At 35.7% G+C, this 25,916-nt stretch overlaps 1 protein-coding gene across 1 annotated transcript in view; it reads left to right on the forward strand.

Annotated features, from left to right (window-relative positions):
• The window catches only part of DLGAP2 (DLG associated protein 2), a 353,749-nt gene extending 333,620 nt beyond the window's left edge, over positions 1-20,129 (forward strand). The window contains exons 10-12 of the mRNA XM_007944427.2: positions 11,397-11,488; positions 16,906-17,058; positions 19,911-20,129. Of these exons, the coding sequence (XP_007942618.1) occupies positions 11,397-11,488; positions 16,906-17,058; positions 19,911-20,129 (464 nt within the window). The remainder of the gene's footprint in view (positions 1-11,396; positions 11,489-16,905; positions 17,059-19,910) is intronic.
• The last annotated feature ends 5,787 nt before the right edge of the window (positions 20,130-25,916 follow it).

The following is a 25,916-nucleotide window of genomic DNA, read 5'->3' on the forward strand; positions in this document are numbered from 1 at the left end:
AAAGTACTATATGGGTAATTGAATTTGATAACGTATTAGGGACAAATCAACAATAAGATTCCCTCATTTTATGACATATAGTATTAAAATTTTAGCCTTATTGTTATTGTTATTATGTGCTGTCGAGTCGGACCCGACTCACAGTGACCCCTCCTTGGGTTTCCGAGGCAGTATCACTATGGAAGTAGATTGCCCCATCTTCCTTCCTAGGAGTGGCTGGTGGCTTTGAACCACCAGCCGTCTGGTCAGCAGTCAAGTGCCTTAGGCACTATGCAATTGTTATTAGGTATTTGGAAAACATGTTTTTCTTCAGCAAGATATAGTGGAAATCGAAGTTCTGCTACTTCTCAGTTGCATTTCCCTAAACAAGTTTAAACCTTTTTGAAACAATGGGAATTTCTTCTGGACTCTTTCATGAATATATATATTCAATAAATACCTACTGAATACTAAACTATAAGCAAGGAACTCTGGTAGCATAGTGCCTAAGGCACTTGACTGCTAACCAGAGGTTGGCGGTTCAAACCCTCCAGCCACTCCTCAGAAGGAAGGTTGGGCAATCTACTTCTGTAGTGATACCACCTCGGAAACCCAAGGAAGGGTTGCTACGAGTCGGGTCCAACTCAATGGCAACCAACAACAACATAGATACCATCAAAATAATTTTTGTTCTGTGTCTTTTTTATATTTCTATTTAATCACTAAATATAATTGCATTGCTTTAAACTTTGCTATCAATTCTAAAGCAGAAATAAACTTACCTTCTTTTTGATTTCAAACAAGTGAAAATTTTCAGTATTAAGATTACACAAACAAAAGCAAACCAAACTCATGGCCATCTAGTTGGATCCAACTCATAATGACCTCACCTTGGGTTTCTGAGGCAGTATCACTACAGAAGTAGATGGCCCAGCCTTCCTTCTGAGGACAATCAACTATACTAGAACAAAAGGGCAGCATTTGCTCAGGGATAAAGTTAAAGAGGCAGGAAGGGATAGGAAAGAAGGACTGAGGGAAATGGTAAACACAGGAAGTTGGAAGAGTACTGTTACACTGTAGAGAATGCAGTGAATGTCACAAAACAAAATGTGTATGAACTGTTGAACTGAAACCCAATTTTCTCTATAAAATTTCACCCAAATCACAATTAAAAAGTGAAAAAAGAGATTGTAAAAACATTTTTAATTAAAAAAAAAAATGATTACAGTGTTTATCTTTCAAAACGAAGGCAAAAGGATGAATGCATTGATAGTTATTGTGACTTTTATAATTCTTTTAAGGTGCCCAGATAAGATTATCTTTATGTGAAAAAAGATGAAAAAGCACTTGACATGTATCTCATCTACTGTTTTGCACATAAAATAGCACAATATTAATCAAGTTCAAATATTTCCCTAATAATTTTTCAAAGATAAGATGACCTCCAATTCTAGTTAAGATTTTAAGAAAAGATACAGGGTTATTAGTTTAGATGTTTTTAAAAAGAAAAGAATATTGAAATTCCCCATTACATGAAATAATTTTTGCAAAAAACTATAGTTTCATAATTTACTGAACTGACTGCATGAATCTAAATTCATCCAATCCTCTATAGCTAATGAAAACTACTTGGGGACACTGGTTTAAGTTATGTCATATTAATGCATGGATTAAAAAAAACAAAAAGTTGCCAGGCTGTTAATTTTGACTCATGTCAACATTTTATGTTGCAAAATAGAACTGTGCTCCACATGATTTTCAAGGTTGTGATCTTTCAGAAGCAGAGTGCCAGGCCTTTCTTCCAAGGGACCACTGTGTGGGTTCAAAATGTCATCCTTTCAGTGTGGTAGTCAACACTTAACTATGGTACCTAGGGACTCATGTTATTATTGTTAGGTGCTGTGTGTACTCTGTATACAACAGAACTCTATGTACAACAAAACAAAACACTGCCTGGTCTTGCATCACCCTCACAACTCTTGCTATGTTTGAGCACACTGTTGAAACCACTGTTTCAATCCATCTCCTTGAAGGTCTTTCTCTTTTTTCGTTAGCCCTCCACTTTACCAAGCATGATGTCATTCTCCAGGGACTGGTCCCTCCCATTAACATGTCCAAAGCACGTGAGAGGAAGTCTCACCATCCTTGCTTCCAAGGAGCATTCTGGTAGTACTTCTTCCAAATCAGATTTGTTTATTCTTCTGGTAGACCATGGTATACTCAATACTCTTTCCAACACCACGATTCAAAGGCATCAATTCTTCTTCAGTCTTTCTTATTCATTGTCCAACTTCCACATGCACATGAGGAGATTGAAAACACAACGGCTTGGGTCAGGTGCACATTAGTCCTCAAAGTGATATCTGTGCTTTTTAACACTTCAAAGAGGGTTTTTGGAGCAGAGTTGCCCAATGCAGTATGTCATTTGATTTCTGGGCCACTGCTTCCATAGGCATTGATTCTGGATCCAAGTGAAATGAAATTCTTGACAACTTCAGTATTTTCTCTATTTATCATGAAGTTGCTTATTGGTCCAGTTATAAGAATTTTGTTTTCCTTTTTTGTCATTTTTTGAGGTATAGTCCATACTGAAGGCTGTAATCTTTAATCCTCATCAGTAGAAGCTTCAAGTCCTCTTCACTTTCAGGAAGTAAGATTGTGTTATTTGTATATTGCAGATTGTTAATGAGTCTTCCTCCAATCCTGATGCTGCATTCTTCTACCTGTAGTCTAGTTTCTTGGATTATTTGCTAAGCATACAGATTCAATGAATGTGGTGAAAATAAACAACCTGGTGCCACCTTTCCTGATTTTGAACCACAGTGTCCCCTTGCTTTGTTCTAATGACTGCCTCTTGGTCTATGTACAGTTTCCTCATGAGCACAATTAAGTGTTCTGGAATCCCCATTCTTCTCAATGTTATCCATAATTTCTTGTGATCCACACAGTCAAATGCCTTTGTGTAGTCAATAAATACATCTTTCTGGTTCTCTGCTTTCAACCAAGATCCATCTGACAGCAGCAATGATGGCTATCATTCCACATCCTTCTCCAGCTTGAATCCGGCTTGAATTTCTGGCAGTTCCTTGTTGATATACTGCTACAACCATTTTTGAATTATCTTCTCAAAATTTTACTTGCTTGTGACATTAATAATATTGTTCTATAACTTTGCATTCTTTTAGAATAGACACAAATATGAATCTCTTCCACTTGGTTGGCCAGGTAGCTGTCTTCCAAATTTTTTGATATAGACAAGTGAACACTTCCAGCATTGGATTCCTTTGTTCAACATATCAATGGGTATTCTGTCAGTTCCTTGAACTTTGTTTTTCACCAATGACTTCAGTGCAGCTTGGATTTTTTCCTTTAACATCATCAGTTCTTTATTATGTCCCACCTCCTGAAATGGTTGAAAGTCAACTAATTTTTTTTGGTACCATGATTCTATTCCCCCCATCTTCTTGAGATCTTCCTGCATTGTTCAATATTTTGCCCACAGAATCCTTCAATATTGCCACTCTGGGCTTGAATTTTTTCTTCAGCAAGGTTGAGAAATGCTTAGCAAGCTCTTCCCTTTTGGTTTTCTAACTACAGGTCTTTGCATATTCCTTTATAATACCTTTCTTTGTCTTATTGAGCTGCCCTTTGAAATCTTCTGTTCAGCTCTCTTACCTCATTTTTTTCCATTTGTTTTAGCTACTGTACATTCAAGAGCAAGTTTCAGAGTCTCTTTTTGACATCCATTTTGGTCTTTTCTTTCTTTCCTGTCTTTTTAGTGACCTGTTGCTTTCTTTGTGTATGATCTCTTTGATGTTATCCCACAACTCATCTAGTCTTTGGTTATTAGTGGACTCCTAGAGTATGCAAATTGTTATGTATATTGTTAATAAAGAAATAAAAAATGTCTAGAGAGATTGCAAAACATTAGTAGACTTGTATTTTAGGATTTTTTTTAACATATTAATTATGTTAAACCAAATGAGTAAATGTCATAAAGTGTAACAAATAATTAATGTATTTTCTGAAACAAACAAACAAAAAAATAATTCCATTGAAATATGAACTTTATGAGGAATTGGAAAAGGGAACAAATACATAGATAGAGTCTCCTGAAAGGTGTTGGTATGTTATATTACCCCAAATCAACTCCTTCTAAAATAGCCAGTAATATAAATTTTTACCTGATCAGATTCATACAACAATAGACTAGCAGAGCCAGGAGGGGTTTTGGTGATTTCCTCATCTAATGTCCTTGTTTTATAGAGAGAATGAGTGAAAGACCATCAAGATTCACAGATGATAATTTTGCAGGATTTGGGATTAGATCTATAGTGTTTGGTCTCACAGACCAGGGTTTTGTACCATCTATCATGTTGCAAAAGAGCCCTGGTTCAAACTCACTAGTGGCAATCTGCTTCTGTAAAGATCACAGCCTTGGAAACACCATGGGACAGTTCTACTCTCTCCTATAGAGTCATTAGGAGTCGGAATAGATTCCACAACACAAAACATTCACAACAACAACTATGCTGAAATGCCATGTTCTCTAGAATGAGGGACAGGTCTTTAGTGGCTATATGTATTCTCACAAGGAGGAGCAGGTGGCAAATAGAATGTTCCTGAGAATGAATGGGAGAAAAAAATTCAGTAAACCAGTTGCTGTTGGTTTGACTCCAACTAATGGTGACCCGATATGTATGTCAGAGTAGAACATGTTCCATAGGGTTTTCACTGGTTGATGTTTTAGAAGTAGATTACTACACTTTTCTTTCAAGGCTCCCCTCGTAAAACTCAAACCTCCAACCTTTTGGATATTAGCTGAGAGCATTAACCATCCAACCCAAAAGAATTAAATGCATGCTAATATAGGAAGGGATGAGGAGCACATGAAACAAAAAGAAATTATACCTCTGTCTAAATGTTACCCAGATGTCTTGGTTCAACATAGAAGATTACAAATTTAAGAATCAGAAAGAATGGTGATGACCCTTAGCAAATTGCTTTGTTAACATTTGTTGTTATCAGCCTTAAGTATGTGATGTGTTCGTGCAGTTTGGTGAAGCATCCAATGCATCAAGACTTCTTTTAAAAGATACAGCCCAGGAATTGTGTCCAGACCCTCTGGATCAGGCTGATATATTGCAACCATTCAACCAGGTTTCTTTTTCATAATATGTTTAGTGCTTATGGAGATGTCTTTACACTTCCTAAAATCTAAATGGCAATGATAAATTGAAGTTCAATGATAAATGTGTGCTCAGTAAACATGAAAATGATTAGACTTCAGATCTTGAAAGGAGGAGATTTGTGAAAGCAATGATTTTTCCTGCCGACTTTACAAAATTAGTCACAGAGAAATCCCAAGAGATCAGAGAGGTAATAAATGTTCAAATGATAATTTCAGACTATCTGCAAATTCTACAAAAATCCACTTCAAATTTATGGATAAAAAATAGTGTAAATGTGGTCTGGGTACTTCATGGCAAATTTAGATAGAATTGGAAATTATAGAAGACACATGAAAAATAAATTAAAGGAGCCAAGGAAGTTAATCAAATTTCTTTGTGCATTAAAAGCAAGGGTTATATCAAGTTCTTTGTAAATTTGCATTCTGATGAGCATGAGTCCTTATCTGTAGCTCTGGAAAGAAAACATGTCAAACTGTGACAAAATTAGGGAAATACAGTGGAAAAGAATAAATTGAATTTTCATTTCCAATTCTTTGCAATTATAGGATGCTATTTACATTATAGGTATCAGTTAGGATCATTCTCACTGACTGAACAGCAAAATACTCTTGCCATTAGCAATCACATCATTAGCTACATCCCTTGACATTCATTATCTTTTCATAGCAATATTCAATTTATGCTCTTTATAATTCTAACAACAAAATAATTCTCCACTACATTAAATAAATACCAAGATATTGCCCCTCTAATAATGTTGTGTTAAAGATTATACATTGAAGATTTTATATTAATGCTTCAGTTGAATTACATTTCAAGAAGAATATGAAGATTAGGAATTAAAACTTCAAATTGTATAAAACTGATTGACTTTTTAATTACAATTTGAAGAAGGATAAAACAAAACAAAACAAAACAAAAACCAAATGCATATATTCATCTCTTCTATACATTTCTGCAGTGACAATTTGATTAAAAGAATGCTCTTTAAATGCTTTCATCAATCCAGGTTATAGGGTTTTACAAATAGAAAATCTGCATTTCAAAACCAAAGATGCTTCCTCCACTCAGCTTCAGTGAAACCATGACTGCAGAAATGTGTTCACTGGAGGATTAGCAAAATGTTAATGAAGTATGAAGTATGCCTTTTTCAAGATACTTCTCAAATCCCACTCTCTACATATTGCCTTTGCTAATATGCCTGCCATCAGTCATTTCTCCTTTCTGTACCCATTTAAAAGACTGAACTCGAACAATATCTTTTAGCACTCCATCTTATGCCATTTCCCTTTGCTTTCCATTTCCTTCCTGTATCCTGGCCTCTCCTCTTCATTCCCTAGCTGGCTGGCAATTGAAATCAAAGACAGCGGGCAGGATAGGAGTGAGGAAAGAAACAAGCACCTCTTGAAATGGATTTGTAAGAGATGCAATGGCCCGTGTATCAAGTTGCATGATAGCCTACCATTCTATTTCTTTTTTTGAGACTGAAAGAATGCAAGAATTTTATCCAATTTATTCATTTATATTAAAAATTACATTTTTTTACTCTTTAATATCATAGACACAATCTAGAATTAGATGATAGTAGAGAATTATTAAAAGCTCTGGTAGCATAGCGCCTAAGGCACTTGACTGCTAACCAGAAAGCTGGCAGTTCAAATCCACCAGCCACTCCTCAGAAGGAAGATTGGGCAATCTTTTGTAGTGATACCGCCTCGGAAACCCAAGGAGGGGTTGCTATGAGTTAGGTCCAGCTCGACGGCACACAACAACAACAACAGAATTATTGTTCATGTCTTAAGAATGATAATGGCATTGTGGTTCAGCAGGATCATGTCCTTGTTCTTGAGACAGGCAAGGGAAGTGTTGTGCTGGCTACAATTTACTTTCAAAAGGTTTTGGAGAAAAAAGTGCAGGCATATAATATTAATAGCTGGTAAATGTAGGTGATGGGGACAGAAATGTTTATTATAGTTTCCTTTCAAATTTTCTGTTTGAAATTTTTTCATAATAAAATATTGGAAACAATGATCTAGGTTAATCATAGGAAAAAAGTTTAATCAAAATACAAACACAGGAAAATAATTTTTTATGTCCATTATCCTACCCAAGACAAAATTACTCTTAACGATGTGTGATATACAGTGTCACATGCACATATTTTAACAAATGAATGATATGCTACACATAATGTTTGTAATTGACTTATTTTATGTCACAACATGTTTTAAATATCTTTCAATATTAATGGATTTATTTCTGTAACAATTTTCAGTACCCTCACAGCATGTCTGCATAAGGATATTAAGGTCCTTTTTGATTCTTCTTTCCCTGAAGTAATGGTAGGGAGAAGGAATTAAGCAGCGGGCTTAATAGCTGGGACCATCAGGATATTAGGACCTTTGATGCCAGTTTCTAATACACGTTGAATGAGACTCACAAGCAACTGGCTTTAAGATTGTTGTTGTTGTTCTGTGCCGTCGAGTCGGACCCGACTCATAGTGACCCCTCCTTGGGTTTCCGAGGCGGTATCACTACTGGGAAGTAGTGACACTGGGAAGTAGATTGTCCAACCTTCCTTAAGAATAGCTGTTAAAATTATTAAGGAGTTCTAGTGGTGTTGGGCTGCTAACCAAAATGTTGGTGGTTCAAACCCACCAGCTGCTCATGAGAGAAAGACAAGACAATCTGTTTCTGTAAAGATTTATAGCCTTAGAAACCCTGTGGGGGTCATTATGACTTGGAATCCACTTGATGGCAGTGGGTTTGGTTTTTTTGTTTGTTAAAATTACTAATGTTTCGGGAAATGGCTTTGTGAAAGAAAGCTAAAGGATTTGATTTCACTTCTCTGTAGCTCAGTTTCCACCTCTGTGAATAATCTCTAAGGCTTTGATTCTGGACCAGCAACATAAGTATCACCTGGGAGCTTATAAGAAATGCAGAGTCTCAGGCTCCACCTGTTGTTGTTGTTATGTGCCGTCGAGTCGGACCCAACTCATAGCGACCCCTCCTTGGGTTTACAAGGCAGTATCACTATGGAAGTAGATTGCCCCATCTTCCTTCCAAGGAGTGGCTGGTGAGTTTGAACCGCTAGCCTTCTGGTTAGCAGTCAAGTGCCTTAGGCACTATGCTACCAGATCTCCCCAGGCTCCACCTAGACTTACTTAATCCAATCTGCAGTTTAACAATATCCCTAGGTGATTCTTATGCATATCTTCCAGGTTTCTTTGAGCTTAATTACCTATACTTTTCTAGATAAAACCTAGAATACATAAACATTATATCTTGAAGCACATAATTATTTATTATGTTAATGGTGTTGGAGCTCTCTCTTCTACTTTCTTGAGGAATAGATCCCCAGGCTACATGTTCCTCTTTTCCTTAACTATTTTTCATAATAACCTTGCCATGGCATTCTTCAAGTGGAAGCCTAGGAAAAGGGGCTGAACTAGTAATGTAAACTAGCAGTGTTTTGAGTTCTGTAGTAGTTGGTGTAGGGCAATTATCTGTGCTCTACAAATAGTCTTTGAGGATGAACCAAAAAAAGGGAAGAAATTGAGCACATGGAAATAATCAATTTCAGGCTATTTGAAGTAGACAGTGTTATATGAACAGACTCAAAGGAAAGATGACATTCACCTTTAAAAGTTTCCAGGCAAAATGAGATCCTGGTGTAAACTGAGACATGATGAGATATTTGTATCAGCTATACCCCACGTGGAGTCCTTGGGTGGTGCAAACAGTTATTTGTGCTTGGTTTCTGAGTATGGTTCTACACTGACACATGTGGGGTTGCCATGAGTCAGAATCAACTCCCTGGCAACTGGTTAAAACAAACAAACAAACAAAAAAAAACCTACTCTGCAGCTGGCATCATTATCTTGGATTATCTCATATCAACTAGCTTGTTACTATCCCATTCACTAGTCAAAATATATAAAGTTATATGTTTTTATACTTCCTTTTAATCAATACAGAATACAGAAAGATGTCTAGTTATCAGGAAAAACCCTTAGCAGTAATGAAAATTTAAAGGCTACAAGCATCACAGCAACACCATTCCTGCCTAGTTTACCTGCATCTTTATAGCGCTGAGAGTGAAGGAGATGAGGACAGTCCTAGTGCAAGGAGCTCCTGCATTCTCCTCTATGGCTCTGCTCTTTTGGTCCTAGAACATTAGTTCCAAGGCCCTTGCTCATCAGCAGATTATTCCAGTACCAAGTTCCTGACTGTCCCTCATCCTTGCAACCCCCTTATTAATTATATGCAACCTGTTGTAGTTTGGTTCCCTAAAACCTGGCCTAGACTCATACCACCACTACCACCACAACCCAACCCCCCAAACATACCCAAGTACAGGGAATCTATGTATTGTGCTTTATAAACTCTATGGAATAACTTTTGAATTGTTGCTAAGTCAAATAAAACTTGAAAGAAATATATGGGCCTCGGATATAATGGTGAAGGAATCCCAGTGGTGCAATTACACTGCACTGTTAAATTAAAGGTTGGTGGTTCAAACCCACCAGCAGCTCAGTAGGAGAAAAGACCTGGTGATCTACTCCCATGGAGACTAAAAACTAGGAAACCCTATGGGGCATTTCCACTCTGTCCTATAGGGTCTCTGTGAGTCAGAATCAACTCCATAGCACACGATAAAAACAAGCATATAGTGATAGAAATTTCTATTTCAGTAGATTCCTAAGTGATAATTGAGAATTGTGTGAGTTGAGATCTGCCAAAGCTACAGTTTCCAAAATACTGACTCCAGTTAAACTGGACTAACTGGGCAGGGAAAGGAGAGGGATGTGAAAGTACAGAGGTACTTGGGTATAGTAGGTGTGTTTTCTTTCCTGTATTTCCTCCATGGTCTTTCATAAGCCCAGTCTAAATCCAGGAGTGGTCACATCTACCTTTCTTTAATTTTTAAATTCCTTTCCATTCATAAAACTAAATTACTTACTTTTTATTTAAATCAAATCATACAATTTAAGAGTAACTTACAGATTAAACTGACTTCCTACTTCATTAAACCAGTGGTGTGCTTACTCATACAAAACCAAAAAACACCAAGCTCACTGCCATCAAGTCGGATCCGACTCATAGCAACCCCTCCTTGGGTTCAAGGCAGTATCACTACAGAAGTAGATTGCCCAGCCTTCCTTCAAAGGAGTGGTTGGTGGGTTTGAACTGCCAGCCTTCTGGTTAGCAGTCAAATGCCTTAAGCACTATGCCACTAGAACTCCTATTTAAAAATGTAACATTGTCATTACAAATATATCTAATCAATTAGTGGGTCTAACATGATGTCAGTGTATTGTGGTGACTTGTGGCTCTTTTGTTCGCTCCCAAAGAGTCAGTAGTTTCAAGGAGGGTGCCTGGTATTGGAAAAGCACAAAGCTGGAAAAGGTGAGAGCTGAATGCTCTTATCAGTTGTGTCATTAACTTATTGCAAGAACTCTTTCTACATGATTCAATCACTTCATATATAAAATAATATCACAGAAGTTACTTTGGTAAAATTGCCCACAGTTCACAAAATATTTTAATTCAATCAAGTGAGATATCAGATATTAGTGTGTTTTACCTCCACACTTTCACATCTCTCCCCTTTCCCTGCCTTTATGCCTACTAATTAGTCTACTTTAAGCAGAGTCAGTATTTTGGAAACAGTACTTTGGCAGATCTCCATCCACACAATTCTCAAAATCACTTAGAAATCAATTAATAGGAACATATTACTTAATGCAATAATATCTTTAAAGAGTTAGCTAAAATTTTATGAAATTAACAAAAAATAAGAAGCATTTAATTTTTTTATTCACAAATACTTTCTTCTAGTTCATCTTAATATCAGTACTAAAATGCTCATGATGGTCAAAATTAGGAAAACCTCCTGTAATACATACCATATTTCTAAACTAAATTTTACCAATACCCACGAATAATATTCTTATAATTGATATTTAAAAAACCAAACAAACTCACTGCCATTGAGGAGATTCCAATTCATTGTGATATTTCATCCTCTTTAAATGGCTCCAATGAGTTTAGAATGGAGCCAATTGAAGAAAACTTCAGTCAGTAAAATGTATTCCTCACAATAAATGCAAAGTTTTAATTACCAGTAAAGCTATCCTCTTTGTAATGTATTCCCTTTGTATGATGTTCTTGCTTTGTTTTCTACGTGACAGAGTTTTAAACCTTATTTTTTCATTTTTTCAGTTCTTGGTAAAATCAGGAGTGCTGTTGGGAGTGCCCAGCTTCTTATGTCCCAGAAATTCCAGCAGTTTTATTGGCTTTGCCAGCAGAATATGGTAAGTGCATCTTCAGATAACCTCAGTTGCTTATAACCAAGATGATAAATGACCATTCTATATAATCTAACTATTTCATTTTCATTACTGGTTAAAGAGTTCCAATACATTTGCAGAATATTGAGCCAATTTACTATAAAGGAGACTTTCTGGTTTGGGGATGAAAGAGTTACAAGGTCCAAGTTTATAAGTGCAATCAAGGCAGAGAGGCTACCAGAAGGGTTACCATGTCAGTGAGCAGATGGGCAGGAACCAGACAGGAAGACAGAAATTTCCAGTGGTGTGGTGTGAGAGTGTACCTCTGCAACTAGCATTTGTACCAGAGACTTTTAGAAAACAGGATGGAAAGTAATTCACCATTATGGTTAATGTCACAAATCAAGAAAATGATCTCAGGTGGCTTCAAATTAAAAACATAAACAACTATATTGAAAGCGATTTTAGAAAGTATTTAGATATTAAATTTTATATCCAAGAGTGAAATAAATAAACTGTAAGCTTGGTTCTAATCTGGCAATCAAAGGTAAAGAAAAACCCAATATACATACATCCAGTTCTCATATTTGACTAAAGAAACTCTTCTCTCAATTTCATTTAGAGAAATAACCAAATAATATTCAAATTGTTTTGTAGGTTATTTTATAATCCATATATTGATTATTTTTTCAAATCAAACATTTTCAGTAAAATGCAAAGTAGACCTCTTCTAGGCTTCTTGTCATATATTGCTTAAGGCATGTTGGTTATTAATCAAAATGTCAATGTCCACCCACCAGCCACTCTGTAGAAGAAAGATGAGGCAGTCTGCTTTTGTAAAGATTTACAGACTTAGAAACCCAATGAGGGGTCATTATGAGTCAGAATCAACTCAATGACAGTGAGTTTGGTTTGGTTTGGTTTTCTAGGCCTCATGTTTTCAGAAAACATGCTGGACCAGGCAGTGTATCAATCTGTTGTACATAGGGTCACTAGGAGTTGGAGCCTAATCGACCACACCTAACAACAATAGGCCTCTTATGAGAAATCACTGTGTGGCACAGATGGTTAAGTGCTCAACTACTAGCCAAAAGATTGGAGGTTCAAGCACACCTAGAAGTGCCTTAGAATATAAGGCATGGTGATCTGCTTTGGAAAGATCACAGCCTTGAAAACTTGATGGAGCAGTTCTGCTCTGATCACATCGGGTCACCATGAGTTGAAATTGACTCAATCGCAACTAATAACAGGGCCCCCATAGCAATGATGCTCACTGATTTGGGTTTGTATTTTTTATTACCTTTCAAGGAGACATGTGCCTATATAGAATATACACAGCAAAGAAAATACAAAACACATCCGAGTTGCCCGTTCAGTTTTTAATTAAGATCATTAAAAAGTACATTTTCTCTTAATATTTTCCAATTGACCCCATTAAAGTTCATCATGAAATGTGAAGAGTAACCAAGAACATCTCTATGAAATAATGTTATAATCAACATTTAAAGAAGGTTTTGAGTTCCTTGAAAGAAATATATAGCTGCATAAACATTCAGTTATCATGTTTACTATTAATGTTCTTGCCTCCTCCATACTATCTGTTTAAGTATTATTTTTAAAGGAATTGATTTAGGCTACTAAGGAGCTTTGAATTATATTATGTTGTTGTTGTTGCTATGTGCCGTCGAGTCGGACCTGACTCATAGCGATCCCTCCTTGGGTTTCCAAGGCAGTATCACTATGTAAGTAGATTGCCCCCATCTTCCTTCCAAGGAGTGACTGGGTATTATATTATATACAGTCTGGTAAAAACAGGTAGTTACTATCTTTATAAACTCATAATCTAAAGCATGATACATATAAGTAAAGATACATTATTCAAGCCTATAAAATGTTCATTTCCCCTCTGATGAGCAGCTAATATTAGAAATAAAATTATCTATTCTAGTATTATTGATGCTTTTTATAGATGTCATATTGCATTTTACTGTTAACTTTAAAACAAATTATTTTGAGTTTTGAGATATCCAACTTAGCTACTTACTTTTTCTTGCTTCTATATAACATTAAAATTAAAAAATATATATATGAAGCATTTGTTGGGGAGCTGTGGCAGTGAGGGGACAAGGGGACTATCTTAGACATGGCTGGCAGGAGAGAACGCTGAAACCATAAGCAGATGTCTTGATCATCATAGCCAAATTGCCCATAATTTAAATTAGCATTCATGGTTGTGGGAAGTTCTAAGTAGATACCAAGTTTTAAGTAGGTACTTAGTTTTAAGTGGAGTACATGAGTCATGCAAACAGTTATACATTTGGCTACTAAGTGAACAGTTTGAGGTTCAAGTTCACTCAGAAGAAAGTCCAGATGACCTATTTCTGAAAAAAATCAGCCATTGAAAACCCTATGTAGCACACTTTTATTCGGGCATACATGGGGTCACCATGAGTTGGAATCAACCCAATAGCAATGGGTTGGTTAAGTTTTAAGTCAAAGGAATATAGAAAATAAGTCAAAATCCCAGCCAGACATTTAGAATGAGCTCTGGTAGCACAGTGGTTAAAACATTTGGCTGCTAACCAAAAGGTTGGCGTTTCAAACCCACCCAGCCACTCTGCAGGAGAAAGATAAGTCAATCTGCTTCTATGAAGCTTCACAGCCTTGGAAACCCTATGGTGCAGTTGTACTCTGTCCTAAAGGGTCACTATGAATAGGCTTTGACTTGATGGCAGTGGAACATAGTAGATGTTCCTCAAGGTAAGAATATATAGGTTATTTGTTACACAAGAAGTATGCAGATAATATCGAAAAGACTGCCCCTGAAACTTACAGCTTGATACTTTATTATTAAACACAGACTAGCAGCCTAGAGATCAACTGAAAGTTTGCTAGAAATGCTTCAGACCTCCTGAAGCTGAAATCTGTACTTCAACAAGATATGCAGATAATCTGTACATGCAAGCACTGGTTTCTGCACACTTCTCAGTAACCACTGGCACGCAGAGAAATACTTTGCAACAGAACATATCATATCAAATTGAATCCAGATATTAGAGCCAAGGATATATATGTATGGTAAATGACTGCAATTTATTATGTATTACTTTGCTGGCAGAGAAGGAATGGCCTGGCACAACCATTCATATTTTTTAAAAGCATTTATACATATAAGTGTATCTGATTTTCAAGTAGATATACATATAACCACCTCCTCAATTACAAAGAAAAAAAAAAGAATGCTAATTATATCAGTACAGCCAAATCCTCTACTTTGAGATGAATCCAAACAAAACTGTTTTGTCAGACTAGCAGAAAGACAAGTGAAGACAAATATCTACTCTCCTGCAATCGATGTGTGCGTGGATGACAGATGCTGAACCAGAAGCAAAATGATCAAATCTTTGACGGAAGAGGAAAGGAGAAGCCTTTGCTTCCTTTTCACATGTTTAGGCATGCCTAAACGAACCAAAAAAAAAAAAAAAAGAATAAGTTAGTTGTGTTTGTGAAGTCTTCCTGAAGAAAGAAATATAAAACCGTCCTTAAAAACCCACTGCCCTCAAGTTGGATCCGACTCTTAGCGACCCCTTCTTGGGTTTCTGAGGCTGTATCACTACGGAAGTAGGTTGCCCAACCTTCCCTCCAAGGAGTGGCTGGTGGGTTTAAACTGCCAGACTTCTGGTTAGCCGTCAAATGCCTTAGGCACTACACCACCAGAGCTCCTGAAACCACTCTTAGAAACTCAAATTAGTATTTAACAATATTTCTTTTGATGTGAGAAAATTCTTCCTATGCTCAACATAACCCTTTCCTTTGACAGCTTAAACTCATTATACTTCTTGTTCTGTCATCAATGGAGAACGCGGCCCTAAATTGCAAGATGTTTTGTTTTGTTTTTGTTCACCATCAAAGGCTGATTTCAGACTGGCTACAACTACATGAAAAACACTCAAAGCCCAGTTGTCTGTCTTCACTCTGGGTTAGAACTGCTCCAACTTTCAACATGCACCTCATTAAAGAAAACATTTACAGTATTGTGAGACACTGTGCCTTGTAAATGTTTGAACAGCAAGAGGTTGCCCTCTTGTGGCACAAAAGGAGAAAAAACTTCACAGGGAACAGCTTTCTGTAATTGCAGTTCTCAGGCATTCACTTTGGATGAGAAAATAGAAGAAATTTTGCGGAAGTTAGAACTATGTTAGGCAACAATTTTTATCCTCTCACTTCCACTGTTAATGTAGGTTGCCATCGGTTTTATATGGCAGAATGAGCTTGTAATCTCTCTATAGTCTTGTTCTTTATGACTCCCTCCCACCCCAATCACGCTACTTCTGCTTCTTCAGTCATTCAGCACCAATGCGTAGTGCTGGACATGCAGTAAGTGCATAATTCTTTTTCAAAAGTAATACATAGTCTTCAGAAAAAAGTGAATTTTGATATGAATGGCGAACCAGATTAAAGAAATTTTAAACTAAACCACATACAAGTTCATGTTATCCTTAATGTGAATTATTTATTAAAACAAAAATTGCACGTTTCAAGCAAATTCAGGTAAGTACTTACTCACCAGAAATTTCTCTGATTGTTAAGAGGTACCAATCTGAAATAGGGTCCCAGTGAATTAAGGGAACCACACACACAAATGTCTGTATGCTTAATCTAGGATTTGCAAACTCAAATGCTACCACCAGCCACTCCTCGGAAGGAAGGTTGGGCAATCCTACTTCCGTAGTGATACTGCCTCGGCAACCCAAGGAGGGCTCTCTATGAGTCGGATCCGACTCGATGGCAATGAGTTCGAGTTACTAACCTAAAGGCTGGTAGTTTGAACCCATCTAGTGGCAAGGAGGAAAAAAGGCTTTATGATATATGCATCTGAAAAGAGCATAATCAGTGAAAACTCCACAAAGCACAGTTCTACTCTGTAATACATGGGGTCACCATGAATCAGAATCAATTCAACGACAATTGTTGTTGTTGTTATGTGCCGTTGAGTCATCTCAGACTCATAGGGACCTTACTGTCTTGGATGACAATAGCTTTGGTTATTTTAAGACCATTACAAACCCATGGAAATTCCTGCCCCAGGAACCTATCTTCTGAATAATCCAAAAGATAACCAAGAAGATAGAGACTGTCTTACTTTTACTGTCAAGTATTTAAAAACTCTAATATTTGCCAGCACTCATAGGTTCTAAAAAAATATTTTCCAAATGAAACAGCTAACAAATGTACTATATATTTTTAAACTATCAGCAAATACTTGTACTACAGTAAATGCTTATTGAATCTTCATGGGGAAAATATCTGCATCAATATTTGAAGTAGTCATATTTGTTCCCAGTACTGCTGAAAGGCATATACGTGGGAAAGAACAGCCTCTCCCAAACACTCTGTCATGAGAGATTTTCATGTTGCTAAATCCTGAATGTGTGTTTTAGGATCCCAGTGCCATGCCAAGGCCTACTTCTCAGGATCTCGCAGGGTACTGGGACATGTTGCAGCTCTCCATTGAGGATGTCAGCATGAAGTTCGATGAACTGCACCAGTTGAAGCTCAATGACTGGAAGATTATAGAGTCACCTGAAAGAAAGGTAATTATGCATGCACAATATGTTTTCTATACAAACTACTATTCACTGGCATCCTAGTACCTAATTTAATTGCAGAAATGGTGTGCTTCCAATACGAAATTATATTTCCCTGCCTTTGGTTACCAATACAGGATCAAACTTTATTCTGTGTATATGTGTTTATGTACAAATATTGTATCTATAAATTGGGGTGGAACTGAAATCATCTGGCATGTATAGTAAATAAAAATAGCAGTTTCTCTCTTGCTGTATTTCTTGTACATAGACAATTCAGAAAGACAGAAGGCAAAAAATAAATTTGTAACTGTAGTATCAATTCTTATAGGGACTTATCCTCTGAATTATTTTCAACAAACCATTGTTTTCTATTGTATTTCAATGATTTTTCATAGGAAAATTTTAAGTCTGATTACAAATGAAAAGCTCCTACTCAAATAACTTCTGTAGTTTTGAGGTTGGAGTCAGAGATAAGACATTTTGAAACCTTATTGTACTGTTTGATAAGTAAACTTCCTATAGGTCTGGCAATCTTGCCCCAATAAATTATGCTGAAAATGTTTGTTTATTTTAACCTCTTGACTTAACTTCTTCCAGAGCTAATGTATAGGTCTGATTTAGCAAGAAGTACATTGACTTCTGAACACATTTTAGAGAAATTCTATCCTAATCTGATTTCTCTAGACAAACATAATACATTAAAATAAAATGATAAGGAAAATTAACCTATTATGGGAAGTGATGTTTAAAATATACCTGAAGATGCATATTTGGACAATTAGAATGAAACCCAAATTTAGGTCATCTCATCACCTACTCTTCTCCCTAAAGGTACATTGACTGTCTATGGGGATTTCCCGGCTAGATGCTTAAGTAGATAACTGACAAATTCCCTTTCTTTTACTATAGATGAAGGAGAGAGGCAAACACAGAATGCATATGTTGTACATAAGCTATAAATGGTACATGAAAAAGTCCGAGTAATCTTTTGTGGGATTTTTTTAAGTGAAGGAAATAAGAAGTGATGATTACGATGAAAATGTTATCATAATTGAATGATAAAATAGAATTTATAAAATTAATCTAAATAAACATAATATAGGCAGTCCCTGCCCTTTAGTGTTTGTTATGTAAATTTGCCCTCCTTTGAAATAATTGAACCAACCCCTACCCACAACAAATTCTTCATTATAAACACCTTCATTTGCTATATGTGCAGCCTTTAAGTCATTGAAAAGGCTTCATTCAGCTCTTTCTTGCACTAAAGTAAACCTAAGTAAGAACCATATGAACCTGTTCCAACTCATCTACAAATTCTACTTGAAGCTTAAAGACACAGTTAGGAATGGATCTCATTTGTAATCCAGGGACTGCCTGTAATCCACTTTTCATTCATCAGTAATTGACAGCTAATAGAAACTCTTTTACCTAAACTATATACAGGTAGTCTCCAACTTTCAATGGGGTTACCTTCTGATGACCCTGTTGTAATTCCTTTCTGACATTAAGTCAAATACTTCTTTTGTTTTGTTTTCATTATTATTGCGTTTTATTATCAATATCTTTATAAATCTGATCTTTATTGTCTTTGTGGAATGAAAACATTACATCTAAACTTAAAGCTTCAACATAGGTGAATCCTGGTTTTTCAGTTTTGTGCATGTTATAAAAGCCCAAAAAAGGAAAAAAAAGAAAAAGATGGTTGTGAATGCAGTTGGTTGTAACTCAAATATGTCGTAAGTCCAGGACAACCTGTAGTTGATTCTTTGGTTTTCCTTATGTTGATTTATTTTCTGCCTAAAACAGCAGTCTTGGGAATAAGAGGTCACCACGTTTTTTCACCCTTTTCTTGCACAACTGCTTCTTTTCCCCACAATGTCCAAGCAAATCTGGCCCCCTTTGCATTTTTTGTGGAGGGTAAAGGGAGAAAAACAGAGAGGTACTGTTTCCCAACAACTAACTGGGCAGTCTACTTCTGTAAAGATACTGCCTCAGAAACCCAAGGAGGGATCACTCTGAGTCGCTGTCGACTCAATGGCAGTGAGTTTGGTTTGGTTTTAAATATCTATTTAGAAGAGGAAAGGGGTTCTGGCCTCTTTTGTAACCTCTCATGGGAAGGAACTCATTGACAAGGAGGGGCTCCAGTGGTAATTCCATGCTGATACAGAATCAGTCAGTAGATCCAACTTACTTATTTCAAAATGGCATTAAATAATACAGCACAGTTTGGACACAGACCTTTCACCAGAACCTTGTAAGCATTGTATATTGCACTTGTTGCAGAATTGTAAAATTTATATTTCTAAAAAAGGCATACACATATTTTGGTGTGATTTATTTCAGAACATTAGCTAGCAATCAAAAATAATTATTTGCATCATCTTTTTACCAAGCAAGTGAAAAATCATTATACATGTTGTGAGTCGGATCCAACTCCACAGCAGTGCATTGTGGTGCATTTGCGTCTATGTTGTTAACGTCAGGAGATTTTAGGACTATAATAGAGAATTTGGCCAATGGTTACCTGGTATACTCACATAATATGGTTTTCATGTATGTAACTGACATTCTGGAGTTTGTGGAATAACCACAGCATATCATAGAAATGTCAAATGGCATCTTCCTAATGACCTCAAGAGATTGGCATCATGGGTATTTAATGCTAAGAGATGAGTGATACTTTGAAAAATGTAGGAATAAGGGTTAAGAATTAATCTAACAACAAATAAAAATAATTTGTTAATCTCTTCCTTCTATCCATCAATTTTGACTTGTGTGTGAGAAACATTAATTGTATTCACAATGTGTGCAACCATCACCACTATTTATCAATTTTGACTTTTGATATTTTTCAGGAAGAAAGAAAGGTCCCCCCTCCAATACCAAAGAAGCCCCCAAAAGGGAAATTTCCTATTACAAGAGAAAAATCCCTTGACCTGCCCGACAGACAACGTCAAGAAGCTCGCAGACGCCTCATGGCTGCTAAGAGAGCAGCGTCCTTTCGACAGAATTCTGCAACCGAGCGTGCTGACAGCATTGAGATCTATATCCCTGAGGCCCAGACCCGACTTTAAAGACAGAATGCTGCAACTTTTACCTTTTTTTCCTTTTTAACAAGATGCTTGTACAGTTTGTCACCTACCTGGTAATTTTTGTCTCATTTTCTCCACTGACTACACCCTTGCTGTTGTGTTCTTTGTGCCATAAACACAGTGGAATGCTTTTGATTTCCTCAGAGTTTGCTGAACTCATTGCAAGAATGACTTCTCTTTTCTTTCTTTCTTTTTTTTTTATTTTAATTGATGGTCTGACTTAAAATCAGCTATGTTGGATAGGCTTGGTAAGACCTAACTTATCCACCTTGTTCTCAGAGGACAACAAGAAACACCTCTTGAGATGGAACCCAACTTAAATTTTGTTATTTATATTTTTATAAATTGTGTGAAAATTAGAGATAAGAATAACAAATAACTATAAATGGGTGCATCTCACCATTCACTAGAGGCATTAGATAACCCGGAAGGTGCTACAACTTGAAGTGCAGGAAAGGAACGAAACTATTTCTCCCTTTAAACTCCAGTTAATTTTCCCTAAATCCAGTTGATTCATTTGCCTACATGTCTAATATTCTAGTTCTCTTTGTCATTAACAGAAACATTAGGTTTGTTATGTGAAGTTTGTAGTGATGAAATGTGATCTTTCCAGCCACCAAAATTCCCTACTTTATGGTTCTCTAAAACCCAGGAGATAATAAGTCTGAACTCATTAAAAATGTCTAGCACAGAATCAACACATTCAAAATATAAGATGAATTCTCATACAAGGGAGTGATGGGTGAAAAGAAATTAGAGGCTTAAAAAAGGCTAGCTCTTCTATAGCAGAGGAGTATAAAGGGAGAAAAAATGTTCTTAATTCTATGAAATAATCATTGTATTTTTTATTCCTTTATAACAAACAATTACATACATTTTTTAAGTTAATAATTTATGATACATGTGATTATATACATACATATATATATGTATGTATGTATGTGTGTATATATATATGTTCTCAAACAGCTCTATCAGTTGATTTTTCAGGGTACCCTTTAAAAATTTTAAAAAACACACAAAAAAAGTTTGCTTGTTTAAAATGAAAGTTGTGATGTAAAAAGTTTAAGAAATATGAATGTAAGTGGTAAGTATATTTCAGTTTTAATGGTAAAGATGAAATGTAGTTTACATTTGTATTTTTCCACAATTCTTTTGTCCTATGCAGCATTGCTAAAGCCAAGAATATATTTATTGCTTCTGGATATGAAAAAAAAAAAGTTATTGTGATTTCCAGCTGTGGAATTTAGAAAACTAACTAGATTTATGGCTCTGATTGGCACCAGAGAAAAATAAGAACTCTTTTAATTGGAAGGCTTTACGTTTTTACCATTAAATTTCGATGCAGTAGTCATGATCTCAACACCACTTCTGGAAAGTTAGATTAGCTATTCAGACACATCTTCAAAAGAAAAACTTATCAAATTTATCAATTTGATCTCGGTTTCAGAGTTTTCACTTTTACTCATGGTAAAAGCAGGATTGCCATTTAAGACAGATATTTCCACCAAACTACCATGTCTTCCGTTTGCCTGCTTTAAGGAATACCATGTATTTAGCCATAGGCAGAACAGCTTTTCAGTTATCCTGCAGCACTTTGTTTTCCCACCCTGAGTCGCACTTTAAAATGTTCCCAGCTCACTCTGCAGCCCGAGCATTCAGTGAGGTAGTTACAAAGTTGGGGCATTCTTTAAGAAGGCAGTTTTCCTTTTCCTCATATTCTACATTCCACAAGCATGGGGTTCACAGGGAGCACAGTTGATATTAAAGCATGTTTAGCTTCAAAGTTTTACTTTTTTAAACCTGAGTAGTTTAAGAATTCCCTATAAGAAGAAACCCTGTAAATTCAGCCTCATATCTGGTATATATTTACCAAACAGCCTTAAAATATATTTGGAAGCAAAAATCAGTACGAATGTATATCCTTGAAAAATGCAAAAAAAAAAAGGAAAAAAAAATCCCTGAAATATTCTTCTATGAATTAATCCTATTTCCCCAGAGTGTTCAAAGCATTTTTCTACCTAAGAAAAAAGCTGAATCCTGAATAGTGTACAGTAATGTTGCTTCTTCCTATATTCACTATACTATGTTAACAACAAATGTATTTGCAAGTATTGGCATTTTAGACTTTAAAAATGATGTATTATTTAAGATGAATTGCTATTTAGAAAAAAACACAGAAAAGGAAAGTGAGTGTATATTCCCTCATTAGAGGAAATGTAAACTGCACATGTGCACGCCAACCTACTCACATATGTATATTTACTGGCAGCTGATGTGTTTTATCAAATTTCCTTGAACTTGTATAAATCATATAAAAGCAGATTATAAAAATTAGACAATAATTGTTTATCTTAGATCCCAGATTCTATAAACCTGACTTGAATAAGTGAATTCAAGGATTTGAAATAATTTTTGATGTTCTTAATATTCATTTTTATCTCACAATCCCCAAAAGTCTTGGCCTAAACCATACCTAAATGAGCAAACACACCTACAAATAAATTTTACAATGGCTAATGATTTAAAGTGGTGAATGTGTACAAGCCCCTGTTTGGGCCACTGTGTTCCAAAGAAGATTATTTAATGGTGAAACAGATGCTTGCTGCTAGATCCAATGGAATGTTACCTGCTCATGTTATATGAATGAGTGCAATATATTCAGTCCACATACAGGTGACAGTCTTTCATGAAACACAGAAGATAAGCCATGTTTATGTATTGTACATGTAAAGAAAAATAAAACTGTTTATAATACTTGTGTTAGTCAATCAAACTCACTTATTTCAGTTTTTTCTAGCATATATATATACATATATACTATAAAGCTATAGTGTGATCATTTCACCTTATATAGGATATAATTTTATAAAAGATTATACATAAATTTGAGTTTCTAGAATATAGTTAAAATCATAATGCACTGTGTTCTGTGAACATTACAGTGAAACAAAGTACAATGCACCCCATAACCACATACCTATATTCCTAAAGATAGAGCTAATAACTATTGAAGCTCAAATATAACTTTAGAAATCATTTTACTCATAGTCAACAAGATGATATTACTGTGTTCAACTTAGTTAATTTTCAAAAGCAAAACACAAGTATAATAAACAGGATTCTAAAGTTTAACAAAGCCTAGAAAAGGAAAAGGTCACTTGTTAACAAGAGTACTTTCAATGTAATTCATCCCATTTATCTGCGTTTGTTATCATTGTGCTTAATGTAAAAATAATTATCAGTGATAATTCTCGTTTTTTTTTTCTCAGTAAATTTCTATAACCAGTCTAGAATGGTATATAAAGAATTGAACTGTTGTACGATACTAAAACATCACATTTTTGTTTAAAAGTATATGTCGATGTTTTCAACTCAAGATAATTCTAAAGACTTCAAGTATTAAGTAGAAAAGTGTTATAATTAGAAATAAACTACATATAAGCTTCTGTCTTATAAAATAGCCACTCCATCAGTCACTTGCCAAGTACAAGGAATCCCTCCCCACTGGCTCCTAGGAAAGAGGCTAAATTTACTATTAGAAGAGAACACCATCCCAACTGCATGGGTTTGAGCATTTCTTTTGGAATGTATGTTCCATTTGCACTATCTTGATATTTGCCTTTCTCAATACCATTAAGCAGCTACTGTTTCCATCACTTTGAGTAAAGAATCAGTGTTTTTTATTCAGGCATCTCTACTGTTTTTGTCAGGTCCTTATAGCCACCTCCCCCAATCCAGGGTGGAATTTTATTGGAACATTAAGTAAGATTGCAGACATTTGGTCAAAGTGACTTTAGTGACTATCAAATATATTGTCTTTAGAATACTCTCTGGTTTGGGCCAAATCTTTTGGTGGAGAATAGGAAGAGGATGAGATGGGTAATAGTTTTCATGAGAAAGTCATTTTCTTTGGCAGTAACTTGATCAGATTCAAGCCAGACCTCAAATGGTCCTGAAGATTTAGAGGCCAGTGGACCACTTTAAATGATACACAACTGATGTTTGAGCTGCGTTTTAACTAAGAATATCAATCAGTCTTGTTCAGAATTATGAGCCCCAGATGGTCCAAATGGACAGAAATCCCATGTGCCATGACTTAGAAAATAGTACATGTTTCCTTAGGCTGATCATAGTCATCAACATTATTGCTTATTGCAGACCTCCATAAATCTTGGTGGGGAAAGTAGACAGAAACATGTAAGAGGAGATATGTCTAACCTGAATGTAAAAGCATTGTCCCAAATAGTGCTTACTAGTTTGGGAAGTGCTCCTAGATACAGTATTTGGCCCACACTTCTGAAAACTGGAATATCCATAGCATTAAGCATAGAAACAAGTCCCCCAAAATAAGCCCAAATTACTAAATTATATATATTTACTGTGTATTCATTTCCCCATCATCATTTTCTCAATGCTTCAATTCCCAATATTTTTTTCACTGCAAATTATCATATTAATAAGGTAGTTTAAGACAGTTTTCAAACCATATTCCCTTGGAACTTCTTGAGGGTTCTCTTTTATATTTATCTGCATATTTGTTTATACTTTGGTCATTTTAATCAAAGGCAAGGTTCCAAAACTTAAGAAAAAAAAATTGAAAACTCCTAGCTTAACAGATCAAGAATATAATCAGCAGCTGGTTAGTAAGTATCTTTAACTATATGGACCAGAATAATGAAATTTTCTTCATTTAACACCCCTTCACTGTCTGTCATAGAATATATCTCACAAGGTCAAACATGATCCTGGTGCCTTCATGGCAAGAGGTCCACCTTATCACTTGCATTAAGTTGATAATTGCAATAAATTGTAGTGAATAATGTGATAAAGAGAAGGGTAACTTTTTACACTTTAAGCTAAATGCCCATTAGCATGAGAGGCTACAGAATATTTTGGAAACAAAGTTGCCAGAAATCTCTAGCCAGCTAATCAACAACCTGGGTTTTTCTTCATACATCAGCCAGCGATTCATTTGAACCTCATGTCTCAGTTTTCTTGTCTATAAAGCAGGGATTATAGTTCCTGTCCTTTATCTCCCTCATAAATATATTGTGAGAATTAATGGCATATTGACTCCAAAATCCTCTGAGATCTTTCGAAATAGGTAGTAAAAGTATAAGTTATTGTTAAGGATTAGGTGCCAAAATTTAGTTTCATGGCCCTCTTCTTGTATGTTGTCATCTCAACTGTATGGATGAGTTTTATCCATAGTTGGAGGTACTGGCCAATGTCAAGACAGATCATAAGTATCTCAAAAATAATCAGGACATACCAGAGGCAGTTACAATTTCTTGGAAAGTGTCCTTGGCTAACCAGCAGACTACAGAGAAATTTGATAAAGGTTTGAAAATGGAGAAAGAACTACAAGGAGTATTTCTCCTTTTCTTCTATTTTTGATTCCAAGTATTTCTAAGATATTTCCATAAGCAAAACCAGGCACCCACTAGAATTCGGCAATGTTTTCAATTAAGCTCAGTTGCATCTTAGAGGAAAAGGAGAGATATTAAACCAAACCTTGATGTGATGAAAAAAAAAAAAAAATTTAGAAGCAGAAAAGTGAGCATATGGGGAGTATCAAGAATGGAGTCAGACATACCGACCAAAATTGCTAAAGGCTTGTGGAGTCTAACTGCTCTAATTCCAGCTTTTTATAATTATTCTAGCTCACACTTCAGAGAATGCAGAAGTGGTCCATGGGAATGCTTCAGAAATAACCATCTTTTCATCCTTGCAACATTGGAAAATGTCTATAATTTTATAAATTGC

Source organism: Orycteropus afer, unplaced genomic scaffold, assembly GCF_000298275.1.
Source record: "Orycteropus afer afer isolate SDZICR_OR568_19922 unplaced genomic scaffold, OryAfe1.0 scaffold00125, whole genome shotgun sequence".
Classification (NCBI taxonomy): Eukaryota; Metazoa; Chordata; class Mammalia; order Tubulidentata; family Orycteropodidae; genus Orycteropus; species Orycteropus afer.